This window comes from Dreissena polymorpha, chromosome 7 (genome assembly GCF_020536995.1).
Source record: "Dreissena polymorpha isolate Duluth1 chromosome 7, UMN_Dpol_1.0, whole genome shotgun sequence".
NCBI lineage: Eukaryota > Metazoa > Mollusca > Bivalvia > Myida > Dreissenidae > Dreissena > Dreissena polymorpha.
In genome coordinates, this window is record NC_068361.1 from 67,848,906 (window position 1) to 67,869,587 (window position 20,682).

Sequence of the window (20,682 nt, forward strand, 5' to 3'; positions counted from 1 at the left end):
TGTTTTCGTTTGCAATTTCATGCAAAATGGTATTGTTGATGTTACATTCAAAAAGTAAGGAGTCCCCATATTTTTTTAGGATTTTCTGGTAGAATGATTTCCATTTACTTGTATTGGTTTTATCTAGATATCTTTTAACCCAGCTGCATTTAATTGCATTCAAGAATGAGTCGATGTCCGTTAATTTGATACCTCCATTTTCTACAGATTGAATTAACTGGGTTCGCTTAATTTTATCAGGTTTACCGTCCCATATGAAATTAAATATTGCTGATTGTATATCTTTAATAATATCATTTGGTGGGTTTGGGAGGACTGTTAGTGTATAAATTAATTTAGGGAGTGCAAACGTTTTCAACACCGTGTTTTTTCCAATTAGTGTAAGTTTACGATGCTGCCATGATTTTAAACAATTTTTAAATTTTTGTAATTTAGGCAATATGTTTTTTAGAATTGTTTCATTTTCATTGTTTGTAAAGGTTATTCCTAACGTTGTTGCTTCATCTGATGTCCAGTGGAATTTCATTTCTTTTTTAAGTTGAATATTACTTTGTTTAAATTTACCTACTCGTAGCACAGTGCATTTACTTGTGTTTAGTTTTAGACCTGATGCCGTTCCATAAAGGGTTAGCGATTCTATAAGGTTATTGAATGAGTCACTATTGTCATTTAAAAAATAAGTTGCATCGTCAGCAAATAAGGACTGTTTAATTTCGTCGTCAGGTTCTAGCGATATTTCTTTTATATGTTTATTTGATTGGATATAGTGTGATAGATACTCGATGCATATAATAAATAGCGAGGATGAAAGTGGGCATCCTTGTCTTACCCCTCGTTCGATGTTAAAACTGTTTGAAAAAAATCCATTGTTAATAATAATGCTGTTTATGTCGGTGTAAAATAGTTTTACCCATTTAATTAGACTTTCACCAAAATTCATATTTTCTAAACAAGAGAACATAAACGAATGATCTAGTGAATCGAAAGCCTTTTCGAAGTCTGCAAAGAAAATAAGGCCTGAATTGTTTGGTTGGTTGAAATAATGTATGCATTCTTGTATCAGACGTACATTTTCACCAATGTAACGTCCTTTTATGAAGCCAGATTGAGATCTTGAAATGATTGATGGTAATATTTTTTTAATTCTGTTGGATATACTTTTTGTTGCAATTTTATAATCATTGTTCAGTAAACTAATCGGGCGCCAGTTTGATAAGGATTCTAAGTTTTTTCCAGGTTTTGGAATGAGTGATATTATACCTTGTTTTTGTAGCGTAGTTAAGTTTTCGTTGTTAAATGAATAGTTAAGTGAATTAATTAAATGTGTTTTAATATCGTTCCAGAATATTTTATAAAATTCGATTGTGATGCCGTCAGATCCTGGACTTTTGTTATTTTGCATTTCTTTAAGTGCTAGTCCACATTCATATTCATTAAGTAATCCGTCACACAATATTTTTTCCTCTTGGTTTAAAGCATGATGTGTATTTTTAAACAGGGTGTTAGTTTCAATATGTTTTCGTTTATAGAGGGTTTCGAAAAATAAACGTTGTTCCTCTAGTATTTGTGTTCTGTTTGTTATATCTTTGCCATTGACTACTAATTTGTGTACAGTTTTTTGTTCACTTCTACGTTTTTCGATGTTTGCGAAGTATTTTGTGTATTTTTCATTGTGTTCAACATGCTGTGCACGCGCTCGTAGTAATATTCCATTGAGTTGTGTATGATAGATTCCTTCTAATACTTGTTTGTTTGATGTTATTTCATCTTCAATGGCTTTGGTATCATTTGTAATTGTGTCATGCAATTGTTTTTCAAGTGTTTCAATTATTTTCATGGTCTCAGTTTCAAGTTTTTTTGTTTCTTTTTGTTTAAATGATGTGTATCGTATTGTTGTGTTACGTATATTACCTTTAATTATTTCCCATAATGTGTTGGGGTTAGCATCTTTGTTATTTTGAGCTGTATTGGTTATTTCCTGTTTTATTTGCGTTTGGTATTGTGTGTCTAATAAGATGCTGTTATTAATTTTAAAGTATCCTGGGCCCCTTTCAGGTTGTATATTGTGCAGTTTAAGTTCAACTAGAGAATGGTCGGTCATAAATCCTGGTTTTATGTTGCATGTATTAATAATATTGCAGAGTGACTCAGATATTAAGAAATAGTCCAATCTGCAAAATATTGTTGGTTTTGTGTTTGAATGCCAAGTGAATTTTCTCTCATTCGGATTAACTGTACGCCAGAGATCGATTAAATTGTAGTTTTCAATTATGTTATTCAAAATTTGTCTATTTTTTGAGTGAGAATATAGGTTTCCATTTCTTTTATCTAATAATGGGTTTAGAACAATATTGAAATCACCTCCGACTATAATGTTTTTATCTTGGTTACTTATTATATACGATTGCAATGTCTCGTAAAATTTGGATTCATCTATGTTAGGGCCGTAAACGTTTATTAATGTTAATTGTGTTTCGTGTATTTTTATATCTATGCTTGCTTGTCTGCCAATTATTATTTCATTGAAGTTATCCACTATTATTCCTGTATTACTTTTTATCAGAAAGGCGATGCCTTGTTTATTTGTATGTTGTCCACTTAGATAAATGTCTCCGTCCCATTCATTTTTTAAGGTTTGTGCTAAGGTAGGTGTTAGATGACTTTCCTGTAAAAGACATATATTTTTTTTTTTTTCATCTAACCATTTAAAAATTTTAGTGCGTTTGTCTATGTTATTTAGCCCTTTTACATTTAGAGTACATATTTTAATACTCATACCAAATGATAGTTAAGTAAATGGTAATTTTTTGTGCGCCAGTCCAGTTGGCTGTTAGTACCGTTTGTAAACAAGGGCAAAAATTTAAAGTTAATGATCTACAGTCTAAACGGTGATTTGAACAGCATCCAACAGACATTCTAGTTACAAAGGTTACAGCAATATTGCAAAAGAAACAAAGACCAAAATATAGGTATCTAGACATAATACATATATCTGCAATCATATTGTATATGAACAACACGATACAAAAAATAACGCTATTATGATGTAAAATGTCTTAAGAGAAATGCTAACAAAACAAACAACAACAACAAACAAGTAAACAGCACACAGGCCAATTTTTTAACTTTAGCAATAGTATTGTAGTACGGGTATCAGATTACGGATTTACAAAAGTTTTCAGAAACAAGCTCAAGTATATGAAGCTGAAAATTGATTTTTTAAGGTAGTTGAAAAAAGTCTTTAAAATATGTAGATCATTTTATCTAAACGTCACTTTTTGTTGAATACAGTGTATTGCTATGTTATTAGTGTAACCAGTATAAGTTTCTACCAGACAAAAAACGTGGTTATTTTAAGATGTTTTGTACAAAAAATTAAGATGTGTGGTTATGTAAACATCAGGATTTTTTAAATAAAGATGGTATATATATTTCGCTCAGCTACATATTATCTATGCACTGAACAGATTTTGTGTTTTTTTTTATATCTTTATTTACTATGATATTTTTATGTTAGCATTGAAATAGTTTTTTCCCTTCTTAAAAACAATTTGTTTTACAGTATAAACTGTGTATATATAAATGTTATAATGAACATCTGCATAAACATAAACAAGTAAGATACAAACAGTGTTTGATTAACAGTATACAAGATACAGTAAATATAAAAACTATTTTCAATAAGTGTTTATAAGATCGCATGGAAAGATATTTGCGTACTAAAAAGTTGTTACTAAAAACAATTTTTAAGAGTTCACTTTTTCACAAAAGATACTTTCAACATAATTGAATACCACTGGATCCCGTGTGCCTTTTGTGCAAGTACACACAGTTAATCATTAAGAAAACAAACTAGATATGCCGATATTAATTTAACTATTTTCAATATGTGTTTCTATGACATATATTCGTTCACTAGGTGTTGCTACTAAGTATAATTTCCATTAATCAATTTACATTTAACAAATGGCAGTTTTGAACATATTGGAAAAAATACACATCACTAGATCATAACTAGATCATAACAGTTTTTAGTTCTGATACACAAACATGTATTAGTAACAAAACTAATATTGGTATGAAAATTCAACTAGGGAGACAAGAATAGGCATACTAGTAGTGCACAGTCATAAAACAAACGGTTGGTACTTTAATTTACGTGTAATAGTATTTAAAAGAAAGCAAGAAAATAAACACTAATAATATATATGGTACAATTTCTGGTGCGATTATTGGAATTTCAGAAGGTTTTTCATTTGAATATTAATTAATTAAATTCTTATCGTGCACATGAACACATTTAGCTTCAGTTGAAAGCGAAATAGAAGCCTTATTTACACACGAATTGTTAAATTAAGATTAATTGTGTTATGTGGATTTGATTTTATTTGAGACACAGATGCACCAGCGATAAGAGTCACTCAAACAAATTAACAGAAAATTTTCAGAAGGTTGACAGTTTGAATATTAATTACGTAAATGCTTATCTTACACATTAACACATTTAGCTTCAGTCGAAAGCGAAAATGAGGCATTATTTACATACAAATTGTTATATTAAAATTTGATTTATTGTGTTATGTGGAACTGGTTTTATTTGAGACAATATGTAACAGCGATAAGAGTCACTCAACAGATTAACAGATAAAATCAGCTTTTCTTACACATTAACACATTTAGCTTCAGTCGAAAAGCGAAAACGGGGCATTATTTACATACCAATTGTTATATTAAAATTTGATTAATTGTGTTATGTGGAACTGATTTTATTTGAGACAATATGTAACAGCGATAAGAGTCACTCAACAGATTAACAGCTAAAATCAGCTTATCTTACACATTAACACATTTAGCTTCAGTCGAAAGCGAAAATGAGGCATTGTTTACATACGAATTGTTATATTAAAATTTGATTAATTGTGTTATGTGGAACTGATGTTCTTTGAGACAATATGTAACAGCGATAAGAGTCACTCAACAGATTAACAGCTAAAATTGAGTTGTTAATTCAACGTTTTAGTGTTTTCATGTACATATGAACAAATATATTATATTGTATTTAGGTTTTTAATTACAAAAAACAAAACAAAAACACAACAACATGTCACTATGTAAATAAAATTGAATTGTGGTTTCAGTTACTTAAAAATTACTGAACAGTACAGATCTAGTATGTGATTGGCGACAGTAGTACAGTATGCGCATTATAGTTAAAAGTATAATGTACATGTTTATATAAACCTGTTACGTTTTTGTGCTTTTGTTGTAAAAATGTTTTTAGGATATATTGTTTCATTGATATTTATGAAAGATCTCTAATTTATATTGTCTTTTCGATTAAAAAACAACAACTGATACTTGTGCATTATCTATATTTTAATAAAATCTATTGGAAAAAAGGCATCATTTGAAAAACAACAAGCCAAAAAACTGTAAAAGAGAGAAAAACTTGCGTTTTTTTAACAAAGACTTTGACCAAAAACATTTATAGTACAGCCTTTATGGGTATAGCATTAATACATCTTTGAAAAATAGATTAGTCAGAGCCTTTTACATACCACATGACAAAAAGAAACGTCGATAATATTCCATCTATACCGTAATTCATAAAAATACACTGCCATGATTTGGAGTATTATTTGAGTCTTTTAATGAAGAAAAACATCATTAAACATAGTTGTTGTTATTTTGATTATAATCATGGTAAATTTATAAATAGGGGGTGCAGCTTTTTTTATGCGACAGAAAAAAACACACCAATACGGTTTGCCAAGGGAGATAGAAAGAGTTGACTTGTAGTAAGCAGAGTTACCTTGCCTCTATTGATCGCAATTTATGTTATATATAATTTACACGTTTATTGAAATTAGAGAAACACGAACAATGTGTAAAAAAAGGTCAAAGAGTTCAATTTAAATCGGCGTAATCGCCTATGGATTAGGTACTGTATCGTTCGCACACATTGTATGCTTACAACTTAGTTACGCTTTTGCTGTGAATGTTTTTGGTTCCCATTGTGCACCTGTTCGACGCTTTGGGAATAGCTTTTTTTTGGCCATGATTTTTCAAGCCAACTTTTGTAATCGGCATATTTTATTTGCACTGCTTGCTGGTTTCCCTTGAACAGAACATATATGCTTCCCTCAAAGGACCACGCCCTTTCTACGTTCTGAGGATCCTTAAGTCGCGTCGAGGCAAGCACTTCCGCATTTAATTTGGTCAGGTCATCGTTAACAAATATGCCGGATCCTTTGAATCTTTTCGAGTTCTTTACTATGTCAACTTTTATCTGCCGGCGGACGAATTTGATTATTACAGGTCTGTTTTCCCCTTGTTTGAATTTGCCCAGCCTGTGTGCAATATCTATGTCGCTTTCGTTGATCGGAATGTTCAAGTACCTGTTTACAAGGGAGACAACCTGGTTTGTCACAGCTATCGAGGATTGACGGTCTTGGTCACCGGGGACGCCTGTCATTCTCAAATTATTTCTCCTGCTATATTGTTCAGCGGTGTTTGCAATTTCTTCGTATTTGTTCGATTCTTTATTTTTTTCGTTCACCGTTGCATGGATTTCACTTTTTAGCTTTTCGATTTGTGTGTCTTTTGATTGTATTTCTGTTTTTAAAAATTCAATGTCACTCTTTTGCTCAAAGACAGTCCCTTCGAGTATTTCAAGCCTTTTGAGAACTGACCCAAGTAGTTTTTCCTTTAATTGCTCAACAGTTTCTTTGATGATATCTTTTATAAAAGACGTATCGTCTTTTGTGAGGACTTTTGACAATTTTGCGCTTATTTCATCAAGCTGTTTTTTAATGACATTTTCAGAATGACTACCGTTTTCTCTTGGTACCATTTCAGTATACGTTTCGATAGTTTTTTGTTTTTTTGTATCGGGCTTTGAGGTTTTTTTCTTACTCTTAGCGTTTGTTTTGCTGTTACTATTTTCAAAAACTGTGTTGTCTAAGAGGCTTGAATCAGTATTTGTAGCCTCGCTCGCAGTGGAGGAATGTATTCGCTTATGCATCGCTGTACTTTACCGCCGACTAGCGGTATTTTTCCTGATTGTTATACTTCTCACTGGCTAAGATAATTAGTTGATATACACTTCAGCTCTATAAATTGCTCATGCGTGACGGATTAAAATTGCGATAACTTTTCCGTGCATATCGATATTCAATAACAGTAAAAAGCTGTAGTAAATATTAAATTTATACCCCACCCATAGGGTGATTGACCGTTTTCTACTGCGAAAAGTTTCAGGCCTACCGGCGGAAAATTTTATATTCGAATTGATTGGTCGTTTACAAAGGTCAGGCTAAGGTGAAAAGCTGGCGTATACAGCTAACGCTAAAAAAAACAAGTGACCTCTAGAGAAGGGCAAATTTTGACCTCATGGGCAGGATTGGAACAAACCGAAACAATCATGTATGTGAAATACAAAACTCCCCTCGATCTTGGGGTTCCAAAATTCTTTTTTTTAGATATACATATAAACTAGAGTATCAACAATCTTTTTCTTTAATTTGACCCATTGACCTCGTTATTTTTTTTTACATACCTTAACCAAGTTTCAAAATCTGCCACGATTTCATTTCAAAATTCATGAAAATTGGAAATAAATGTGGCCTTTTGTTAAAAATGTTAATGTTGACAACGCACGACCTACAAATCATTGAATCCCAAAAACTTACCGCGAGCATGTGATCTGGTGAGCCAAAAAATAAGTTACTCACAAGGCGAGGCAAATGTTGCCCAAGTCTGAAATAATTAAGCAAGCTTAGAAGAGGACAAGTAAACAATGTTTCACATCAATTATTAAACCTGACACTTGCAGTTTCTAAGATGATTTTTTAAAAGTGATTTTATAAGTAATTTACAATAAAAATCATGGGCTTGCTTTGAACACACTCAGTAGACGACCACAAGACAATGTTACACACCAACTATTAAATCCCTGACCCTTGTGGTTTCAGAGAAGAGTTTACAAGTTTTTATTAAAAAACTATTTTATATTTGGTGACCTACATACTTGGTATGCAATGGAGCAGAACATTTCCAACAACTTTAAAAGATCGTCACTATTTGATCTTTCCTGTACAGTTTAATTGAAATCTGCCCAGAAGTTCTGGAGGAGAAGTCGTTAGAAGAAAAAGTAAACGGCAATACACATGCAAGAATGACTGACAAAACGGTATCCTAAAAGCTCCCCATTAGCACCTTGTCCCTGGGTGAGCTCAAAACGCAGTACTGTAATACACAACTCTCTTTCTACAACTATTTTGCTAGTGAAGTACACCATTTTATGCTAACTGGTGTAAATTAACACAGAAGACGTTTTGTTGGTCACCATTATCAGGCTACTTCCGACCGCCAGACAGGTCGAATGCACAACTTTTAAGCACCTAGTTGACCCTTATGACTTTCATCGTTTACATTTGTGTGAATGCACATCTGTCATCTCTTAAAATGCACTTTTTTTCATTGCTGTTCCCTTTGAAAGGTACATAACTTTATGACTTGTCCTGCATTTGGTTACTTGCATTAAATAAAAGACTTGCGGGTTACACTTATTTCTCTTCTGATACTGTTTCTAAGGTTTCACGAATCCTACACTTTCGACAACGTATTATTGACATTAAGGCTCAGATTAAAGAAGTTCCTTGAAGGCTCTAATATTTGAACACTTGTTGACTTAAACTTGGTTTTCATTACCGGTATTTCCAAATACTTAATTAAGTGATTTAAAAAGTATGTAAATAACATTATCCTCATTGATACAATGTTGTTTTACCAATGATTTAAGACGAATTGTTATCAAGATGAAATCATTTCATTTTTTTAAAGTACAAGACTGACAAAACGGTACTGTAGTACAAACATGAACATTTAATAACTCATCGTAACATTTCTTTTCAGATACCAAGAATCCATTAGGCGAACATGACCCAAAAATAACACAAACTCATCCTATAAAACCAAAGAAATGTTATGGTCGATACGAAAAATTAGGGTCTGTTGACAGTGTAATCAAACAAGTATCAAATAACAGTATCCTCAGTAATGAGGCTCTGATGAATTGTCAAGTGTTACCAGGTCAAGGCAAACAAAGACAAACAAAAAATACCCAACACCTTTATTTAGCTATAATAAGACAAATAAGCGAAACAGTCAGTACAATACAATACTAAAGCAACATCCAAAACAGTCAGTACAATACAATACTAAAGCAACATCCTAATTTGAAAATTCCAAAGCCAAATGAGAAACTACACACGTGTATGAAAACAGCGAATTCTTTTTTTTACCATTTAAATACAAGGGGTAAGACATTTAAGATCCATTACACATACATCAACACTGTTAACATACTTGCATATACAAGCATTATGTCTTTACATTTTGCTATAAAATACTTTAACAAATCTCATTAAATCAGCTAGATTTAACATAACCATTAAAACATTGTATAATGAATTGCTAAAACTCTGGATTGGTATGTTTGTATATTCAATTTACTTTTTTAGCATCAAATCAGTTAAAATTCTTTTAACAAATATTTATTTTTAAACAAAAAGGCCATGATGGCCCTGAATCGCTCACCTGACTAACCAAATACAATCCAAACCCAGATTTCATCAAGATAAACATTCTGACCAAATTTCATAAAGATTAGATGAAAACTGTGACCTCTATTGTCTACACAAGGTTTTTCTATTATTTGACCTAGTGACCTAGTTTCTGCACCCAGGTGACCCAAATACAATCCCAACCCAGATTTCATCAAGATAAACATTTTGATCAAATTTTATAAAGATTGGATGAAAACTGTGACCTCTACTGTCTACACAAGGTTTTTCTATTATTTGACCTAGTGACCTAGTTTTTGACCCCAGATGACCATAATACAATCCAAACCCAGATTTCAACAAGATAAACATTCTGACCAAATTTCATAAAGATTGGATGAAAACTGTGACCTCTATTGTCTATACAAGGTTTTTCTATTATTTGACCTAGTGACCTAGTTTTTGATCTAGTGACCTAGTTTTTGACCTAGTGACCTAGGTTTTGACCCCAGATGACCCAAATACAATCCCAACCCAGATTTCATCAAGATAAACATTATGACCAAATTTCATAAAGATTGGATGAAAACTGTGACCTCTACTGTCTACACAAACAAATTGTTGAGGGTTTTTCTATTATCTGACCTAGTGACCTAGTTTTTTACCTCAGATGACCCAAATACAATCCCAACCCAGATTTCATCAAGATAAATATTCTGACCAAATTTCATAAAGATTGGATGAAAACTGCGACCTCTATTGTCTACACAAGGTTTTTCTATTATTTGACCTAGTTTTTGACCTAGTGACCTAGTTTTTTTACCATAATAATCCAAATACAATCCCAACCAGATTTTATCAAGATAAACATTCTGACCACATTTCATAAAGATTGGATGAAAACTGCGACCTCTATTGTCTACACAAGGTTTTTCTATTATTTGACCTAGTTATTTACCTAGTGACCTAGTTTTTGACCCCAGATGACCCAAATACAATCCCAACCCAGATTTCATCAAGATAAACAATCTGACCAAATTTCATAAAGATTGGATGAAAACTGTGACCTCTACTTTCTACACAAGGTTTTTCTATTATTTGACCTAGTTTTTGACCTAGTGACCTAGTTTTTGACCCAAGATGACCCAAATACAATCCCAACATAGATTTCATCAAGATAAACATTCTTACCAAATTTCATATAGATTCGATGAAAACTGCGACCTCTATTGTCTACACAGTGTTTTTATATTATTTGACCTATTATGTGACCTAGTTTTTGACCTAGTGACCTTGTTTTTGACCCGAGATGACCCAAATACAATCCCAACCCAGATTTTATCAAGATAAAAATTCTGACTAAATTTCATAAAGATTGGATGAAAACTGTGCCCTCTACTGTCTACACAAACAAAATGTTGACGGACGCACACACAACGGACATCACACAGTCACATAAGCTCACCATGTCACCACTTCGTGACAGGTGAGCTAATAATAAAAATACAAATAATCACAGAGCGTGTAAAAACATCATATTTATGTAATAAACAATCCAATTTAATGAATCTGATAATCTGCTGGTTTTGGGAAAAGGTGTAAGTGTGTGCGTGGGTGGGTGTATTATGAGCCTGGAATGTGTGTGTCTGTGTTAAATTTTTAACATGGCATCTATAGGTTTATACTTTAAGATTGCTACACCGTAATCATTGTAATTATAGCAATCTAGTACAAATTGATTGCCATGAAGGATACATATGTATTATAACTTAATATTAGTTTTTTTTCTTATGGAATGCCATTTTCGGCAGTTTAAAAACGACAACACAAAATTTCACAGCCCTTCTGGCTTATGTGCCGTCGAAATGTGTATGTAGGATGCACAGGTAAAGAAGGAAGAAAAACATATAATTAAAATTAATGATTATAAGAAAATATTATAAAAACAACCCATCAAACAAGATGTGTTTGTGAAACACAATGTCCCCCTATATGATGTTTGACCTTGTAGGATGACCTTGACATTGTGAAGGATGACCTTGACCTTGACCTTTCACCACTCAAAATGTGCAGCTCCATGAGATACACATGCATGCCAAATATCAAGTTGCTATCTTCAATATTGCAAAAGTATTCATAAAATAAGCGATTTTGGCCACATATATTTGATCTCTGACCTTGAAGGATGACCTTGACCTTTCACCACTCAAAATGTGCAGCTCCATGACATGCACATGCATGCCAAATATCAAGTTGCTATCTTTAATATTGCAAAAGTATTTATAAAATAAGCGATTAGGGCCACATTTATTTGACCTCTGACCTTGAAGGATGACCTTGACCTTGACCTTTCACCACTCAAAATGTGCAGCTCCACGAGATACACATGCATGCCAAATATCAAGTTGCTATCATCAATATTGCAAAAGTATTCATAAAATGAGCGATTTTGGCCACATATATTTGACCTCTGACCTTGAAGGATGACCTTGACCTTTCACCACTCAAAATGTGCAGCTTCATGAGATACACATGCATGCCAAATATGAAGTTGCTATCTTCAATATAGCAAAAGTTATTGCAAAATGTTAACGTTGGCGCAAACAGACAGACCAACAGACAGACCAACAGACAGGGCAAAAACAATATGTCCCCCACTACTATAGTGGGGGACATAAAAAACATCCAAATAATACAAAAAATCATCACTGCACAGTCTAAATATTGGAAAAGACTGCAGCATTTACTTGCAATAAAAGATTAAGCATAAATAAGTAGATGTTTACACATTTCATTTATGACATGATACAAAAAAGATATAACAATAAGCTATTCGAAATACTTAATCAGCACACGAAAAACAACCAAGATTAGAATAAAAAGTTATAAGGTATGTACGGCGATTTTTGTTAGATATGACATACTAGGCTTAAAGGTTATAGGTAAATTGGTAACTATGATGTTTCATTTAATGCATGTTTGTATTATTTTATTTTAACAATTACAATAACAAGTGTGTATATAAAATATTTTAATATAACATATTATTCACATCACAAACGCAATATGTTCTGAGGTTTAGCTGTCTGTCATTAAAATTCTGATAATTTTGAATTCTGAATCAGCTGCATAAGACAAATAAAAGACAAAAAAAACTTCCGAAAAAATGGATAAATTACACAAACAAAGCCAATATTTACATATTATTTCATGCCAACAAACATACAATCAACATAAAAATTGCAAGCAAAACAAGTAGTGTAAATATACTACATTTTGTAACATATATATAATTTTAGTTGTATTTATGAAAGCATATTAACTTTTAAGTAATTTCATTTAGTAACAAGGAATTTTACAATATTTTTTATTTTAACATGATTGATTACACATAAATTGGCTAGGGACAAGTTTATCATAAAACATCATCCAAACTTCTACATACAAGATTATGTAAGCTTGCTAGCACGTGTAAACTAAAAGAGTATCACATGATGGTCATCTTCATAAGTAAATACATTAATTGATACACAGATAACATCAAATAATTCTGAAATAAACAATGAAACAGTCATGGCATTTGAATAATGTTAGATCAAGGTATAATTATATATTTAACATTATTTCTGTATGTTGTTTAGGAAAAAAACTTATTTCATAAGATAGCTGTGTTATGAAAAAGCAAATTCGTTGTATTGATATCCCCCCCCCCCCCCAAATCAACTTATTATATGAATATGTGCAAATCCTTTGATATACAGTAATATTATAAAGTGTAGGGTAATAATTTATAGGTAATAATTAAGTGCAGGGTAAATGTTTTTATGAATTGCAATTCTCCTTTTTGATATCAACTCACCCATTAAGTTTTATTTTGAAAACTTTTAGTGTATCTGAGATATAGCCTTGAAAAATGACATCATACAAAAGAACAAAGGGCAATAACTTTTATTTAAGAAAGTGCAGAGTTATGGTTCTTGTACATGGCACTTCTTCCCATAGATTTCTACACACCCTTGACGTTTCATGTTGACGTGTTGTATCATATCTCAGATATAGCCTCAAAAGTTCCATCATGCAAAAAAACAACAAAGGGCAATAACTTGTACTTTCTCATTAATAAATACATAAACACACCCATAAAGTTTCATGTTGAAATCTTGCATGGTATCTAAGATAAAGCCCTGAAACAAATTTATCATACAAAAATACAAAATAACTCTTATTAAAGAAAGTGTAGGATTATGGTTCTTGTGCGTGGCACTTGATATTGATAACTATACACCTATGAAGTTTCACGTTGATATCTTATACAGTTTCTAAGATATAGACATTTAATGTTTCAATCAGACAGACTGACTGACGAACAGACGGACATATGCACAGGCCAAAATGTATATCACTCTGCCTTTGGCAGGGGATAATTAATTGACAAATCCATTTAACAAACTCATACACCAATTATTAAGATACAAAAAAATGTATTTTTTAACATTTAACACATTTGCCAGTATTATTCGCACAATTTTACACTGAAAGTTTAACTTTCTTTTCATTTTATTCACAAAAAGCTGAACAAAAAGAAACACAAATATTTACAAAAAGGATATCTAAAATTAACCCTTCACCACCGAGATACGTATTTTAACACATCTGTAGTCCCTCAGAAAGTTATATTTAATGTAAGACCTTTCTTACTAGACTCGAGTTTTAAAGGTTTCAACGCCAACATTTAGATACTGATGAGCAGCAAACAGCATAAAACCTGATAAGACAGCAGTTTCTTGCAAGCTGTTCTGGCTCTATTCTGTTTGCACATAGCCATTTTCACTTAGCTTCTAAGTGGGAAAGGGTTAAACAAAACACATCCAAAAAAATAATATATATTAAGTAAAATTAGTAAAAGCACACAATATACTATTGGGACATTTGATCTTGAAGTTAGCCTATTGGTTCTCATCTCGTCCCATCTCATAAATGTAAACACGTAATATTATTAATATTTATGCTTAACAATTCTTTAATAAAATACAGATTTTAAAGCTCTTACTTGTATGGTTTTCAAATTTACATACTTTTTTTCGAGGCTGTTTTTTTAATAACATGTTCAGTTCCAATGGTGAGGAAAGGGCTCACGGAATACACAGACATTTGTCTATTTAAAAATCCGATAAACACAATAAACACAACAAACAACAAGGGCAGTCAAAAAAACTGCTACGATTAACCATATTATACTGCCATTTTTGATTGATTCACTTTCATTTTGACTTCTTGTTGTTGTGTCCCTATCATGGAGATCTTCACAGCCTTGTACATTTATTTTGATTAATTGCAATATCTGACCCCCAGTCACCTTAACTGCAATACTGGAATCATTGCATGTTACTCTGTTTATGGTCAAATTCCAGCTCATGCCCACACTTTTCATGATATGGTATAACTCAACAAAGTTTGGAAGTATGTAACAAGATATACCATCGCAGGCTCCAATCTCATCATTTTGCACGGCCAAAGAAAAATCAGTGCCTGGTTCAACTGACATGGGAATTGTGACAGTTGAACCTAGCGTGCAATAGATTGACATGTAATTGCCAAGTGGTTTTGTGCTTGTAACATGAATCATTTGCCAAAGAAAACACACAAAAAGAAGACTTTTACACAATTTGAAACGGGTCAATTTACATCCTGCAGGGAAAGCTGCATAAGTAAGCTTTGTCAATCGACTTTCTGCAGTGGTAACCACATCAGTGGGCTTTGTCAGCTGACTTGTTTTAGTTCTAACCACATCAGTGGGACTTGTCAATTGACTTTCTGCAGTGGTAACCACATCATAGGGCTTTGACAATTTACTTTCTGCAGCCATAACCGCATCACTGGGCTTTGTCAATTGACTTTCTGCAGTGGTAACCACATCAGTGGGCTTTGTCAATTGATTTTCTGCAGAAGTAACCACATCATCGGGCTTTGTCAATTGACTTTCTGCAGCAGTAAGCACAACAGTGGGCTTAGTCAGCTGACTTGTTTTAGTTCTAACCACATCAGTGGGACTTGTCAATTGACTTTCTGCAGTGGTAACCACATCATAGGGCTTTGACAATTTACTTTCTGCAGCCGTAACCGTATGATTGGGCTTTGTCAATTGACTTTCTGCAGCAGTAACCACATCATCGGGCTTTGTCAATTGACTTACTGCAGCAGTAACCACATCATAGGGCTTTGTCAATTGACTTTCTGCGACAGTGACCACATCCATGGGATTTGTCAATTGACTTTCTGAAGCAGTAAACATATCAGTGGGCTTTGTCAATTGACCATCTGAAGCAGTAACCACATCGGTGGGCTTTGTTAATTTACTTTGTGCAATGGTAACCACAATAGTGGGCTTAGTAAATTGACCCCCTTCAGTGGTGATCATAGCACTGTGCTGTGTCAACTGACCCCCTGCAGTGGTAACCAAAGCACTACACTTTGTTATCTGAAGCTCTGCAGTGGAATTCACAGCACTGGGCTTTGTCAACTGATCCCCTGCAGTGGAATTCACAGCACTGGGCTTTGTCAACTGATCCCCTGCAGTGGAATACAGAGCACTGGGCTTTGTCAACTGATCCCCTGCAGTGGAATTCACAGCACTGGGCTTTGTCAACTGACACCCTGCAGTGGAATTCACAGCACTGGGCTTTGTCAACTGATCCCCTGCAGTGGAATTCACAGCACTGGGCTTTGTCAACTGGTCCCCTGCAGTGGAATTCACAGCACTGGGCTTTGTCAACTGATCCCCTGCAGTGGAATTCACAGCACTGGGCTTTGTCAACTGATCCCCTGCAGTGGAATGCAAAGAGATAACTTTTGTGAACTGACCTCTTGCAGTGGAATTCAAAGAAGTGGGCTTTGTTAATTGACCCCCTGCATTGGAATAAACGGCAATGGGCTTTGATTTCTGACACTCTGCAGTGGAATTCACAGCACTCAGCTTTGTCGACAGACCCCCTGCAGACAAACTAACAACACTTGGCTTTGTTATCTGACCCCCTGCAATTGAATTCCTAGCACTTGGCTTTGTCACATGACCCCTTGCAGTGAAATTCATAGCACTGAGGTTTGTCAACTGAACCCTTGCAGTGGAATTATCAGCACTTGGCTTTGTCAATGGGTGCCCTGCAGTGGAATTAATAGCAGTGGACTTTTTCAACTGACCTCTTGCAGTGGAATTCAAAGAGGTGGCCTTTGTGAACTTACCTCTTGCAGTGGAATTCAAAGAAGTGGGCTTTGCTAATTGACCCCCTGCAGTGGAATTAACAGCACTTGGCTTTGTCAACGGACCCCCTGCAGTGGAATTATCAGCACTAGGCTTTGTCAACGGACCCCCTGCAGTGGAATTAACAGCACTTGGCTTTGTCAAGTGACACCCTGCAGTGGAATTAACAGCACTGGGCTTTGTCAACTGAGCCCATGCAGTGGAATTATCAACACTAGGCTTTGTCAACGGACCCCCTGCAGTGGAATTAACAGCACTTGGCTTTGTCAACAGACCCCCTGCAGTGGAATTAACAGCACTGGGCTTTGTCAACTGACCCCATGCAGTGGAATTAATAGCAGTGGGCTTTGTCAACAGACCTCCTGCAGTGGAATTAACAGCACTTGGCTTTGTCAAGTGACACCCTGCAGTGGAATTTAAAGCAGTGGGCTTTGTTAACAGACACCCTGCATTGAAATTCACAGCAGTGGGCTTTGTCAACTGATGCTCTGCAGTGTTATTCATAGCACTGGGCTTTGTCAATGGACTTCCTGCAGAAGTAGACCAATTACAGGTGATTTTTAAAGCAATACCAGAATGCCTTGACAACTTTCTTTCAGTTGTTCCTGACAGTCTTGATAATTGACCGTCATTCGTGTCTTCTCCTGACAAGCTTTTCATTCCACTGTCATTTGAATATTGGTCACAAAGGCCTGACACCAAATTTTGATCTGTGTTGGTATAAAGTTGATTTGACACATACACGTCACCAATAGAGGGCTTTGGCAATTCTTTATGATCTGTTCCATTAAAATAAGGGCTTGACAGCTCCTCTGAGTGAGGGCTTGAGTTTAAAATTTGACCATTGCCAAAAGCTGTGATTGCATGCGTGTTTTCTGAACTGTTATCAAAACCAGGTATCATTAACATTGTTTTGTTTGAAAAGTTAACCAGATAACCATACACATATATTTTCCTTTTTTCAGCTTGACTTCCAACTGGTATTGCCCAATGTGCTTTCTCTTCAAGATTAATGTCTTCATCAGAAACAGTTGCCTCGGTTGACATCCAATCTCTAAAAGAATTAACATATCACACAATGTGCAATTCTGCAAATTGAATCATTATTATGATTTATAAAACATTTGAACTGTCTTTAAAGGACACACATTTTTGTTATGAAACCAGCTTTTGCTTTGAGATTTACCAGAACTATTACAATGCTGAATGATCTCCTCTCCTTCAAAATTATTAAGAAAGAATTTAAGAATATAAGCTCACTGTTAACTTAATGCTTTCAGGATCCTATAAATACCAAGCTATTAAATTGTAAAACCAACGTCTGCAAAAACTCTTAACATGGGGATGCAAAGTATGCACTGATTTATGTATTTAACCATTTTTTTAACCCCACTCTTTCTGAAAAGCGTGGGGATATTGTGGTTATCTCCGGCGTCTGTCTGTCTGTCTGTCCGTCCTGGCCACTATCTCCTCCTACATTATAAGCACTAGAACCTTGAAACTTACACACATGGTAGCTATGAGCATATGTGCGACCCTTCACTATTTGGAATTTTGATCTGACCCCTGTGTCAAAAGTTATGGGGGTTGGGTTGGGGCCGGGTCAGAGATTGTTTTAGGTAATTTTACTATAATTTCTCCATCTCTACACCGATTGTCTTCAAATTGATACTGAACCTCTCTTATGACAATACGGGCAATCTCAACTATGCATGGCCCCATTACCAACCCTGGGGCGCCCCGCCCACATAGGCCACGCCCACCCAAAATTGCCTTTTACTATAATTTCTTCATTTCTACACAGATTTACTTCAAATTAATACTGAACTTCTCTTATGACAATACGGTCAATCTCAGCTATGCATGGCCCCATTACCAACCCTGTGGCGCCCCACCCACATAGGCCACGCCCACCAAAAATTGCCTTTTAATATAATTTCTTCATTTCTACACCGATTCACTTCAAATTGATACTGAACCTCTCTTATGACAATACGGGCAATCTCAACTATGCATGGCCCCATTACCAACCCTGAAGCGCCCCGCCCACATAGGCCACGCCCACCCAAAATTGCCTTTTACTATAATTTCTTCATTTCTACACAGATTTACTTCAAATTGATACTGAACTTCTCTTATGACAATACGGTCAATCTCAGCTATGCATGGCCCCATTACCAACCCTGGGGCGCCCCACCCACATAGGCCACGCCCACCAAAAATTGCCTTTTAATATAATTTCTTCATTTCTACACCGATTCACTTCAAATTGATACTGAACCTCTCTTATGACAATACGGCTAATCTCAACTATGCATGGCCCCATTACCAACCCTGAAGCGCCCCGCCCACATAGGCCACGCCCACCCAAAATTGCCTTTTACAATAATTTCTTCATTTCTACACCGATTCACTTCAAATTGATACTGAACCTCTCTTATGACAATACGGTCAATCTCAACTATGTATGGCCCCATTACCAACCCTGAGGCGCCCCCCCACATAGGCCACGCCCAACCAAAATTGCCTTTTACTATAATTTTTTCATTTCTACACCGATTCACTTCTAATTGATACTGAACTTCTCTTATGACAATACGGTCAATCTAACCTATGCATGGCCCCATTACCAACCCTGGGGCGCCCCTGGGTCAAACATGCGGCTGGGGTATACGCGTTGGCCTCTGCCGCGCCATTTCAAGTTAATGAATAATTGAAAGAAAAAGATGTGTTTGTGAAACACTTTGTCCCTGTATATGACGTTTGACCTTGACCCTTCACCACTCAAAATGTGCAGCTCCATAAGATACACATGCATGTCAAATATAAAATTGCTAGCTTCAATATTGCAGAAGTGACATTACATGAGCAATTTTGACCAACATATTTGACCTTGAAGGATGACCTTGACCTTTCACCACTCAAAATGTGCAGCACCATGAGATACACATGCATGCCAAATATCAAGTTGCTATCTTCAATATTGCAAAAGTACTCATCAAATGAGCGATTTTGGCCACATATATTTGACCTCTGACCTTGAAGGATGACCTTTGCCTTGACCTTTCACCACTCAAAATGTGCAGCTCCATGAGATACACATGCATGCCAAATATCAAGTTGCTATCTTGAATATTGAAATATTGCAAAAGTGTACATTAAATGAGCGATTTTGACCCATATATTTGACCTTTGACCTTGAAGGATGACCTTGACCTTTCACCACTCAAAATGAGCAACTCCATGAGATACATATGCATGCCAAATATCAAGTTGCTATCTTCAATATTGCAAAAGTTATTGCAAATGTTAAAGTTGGCGCAAACCAACAGACCAACCAACCAACCAACAGACCAACAGACAGGGCAATAACAATATGTCCCCCACTACTATAGTGGGGGACATAAAAATTTACATTTTAATACAACTAAACTATCGTTTTTGTCTATTACATTCTGAATTGTATTATTCCCAGCATAAGAAACTATCCATAAACAAAAGTGCCAAACTGTCACAAGATACGCCCGTTTGAAGGATTTGGACAACTTGATAACTTTACCATGACCCAAATTTGAACTTGACCTACATATCATCTAGACATAACTTCTGACCACATTTGGTGAAGATCGGATGAAAACTACTTCAATAAGAGAGCAGACACCATGCTAAATGCTTGATATGCTTTAAGTGACCCTGTGACCTAGTTTTTGACCCGGCATGACCCATATTCAAACTTGACCTAAATATTGTCTAGATACAACTTCTGACCAAGTTTGGTGCAGATCGGATGAAAACTACTTCAATTAGAGAGCGGACACCATGCTAAATGCTTCAAATGCACTAAGTCACCTCGTAACC

The 20,682-nt window shown here is 34.9% G+C and overlaps 1 protein-coding gene across 4 annotated transcripts in view; it reads right to left on the minus strand.

The window, feature by feature from the left end:
• The window catches only part of LOC127837522 (autotransporter adhesin BpaC-like), a 61,683-nt gene that overhangs the window by 13,540 nt on the left and 27,461 nt on the right, over positions 1–20,682 (minus strand). Inside the window, exons 6-7 of one of the 4 annotated variants that reach the window (XR_008029330.1) lie at positions 12,035–17,878; positions 10,827–11,882 (exon numbers count right to left, since the gene is read on the minus strand). Coding sequence is in view for 2 of the 4 variants with exons in the window: in XM_052364679.1 (XP_052220639.1) it covers positions 14,722–17,878 (3,157 nt within the window). In the remaining 2 variants the exon portion in view is untranslated. Of the gene's footprint in view, positions 1–9,116; positions 17,879–20,682 lie in introns of those variants that run through there. The other 3 variants (XR_008029331.1, XM_052364679.1, XM_052364680.1) reach the window with 3 other exon arrangements.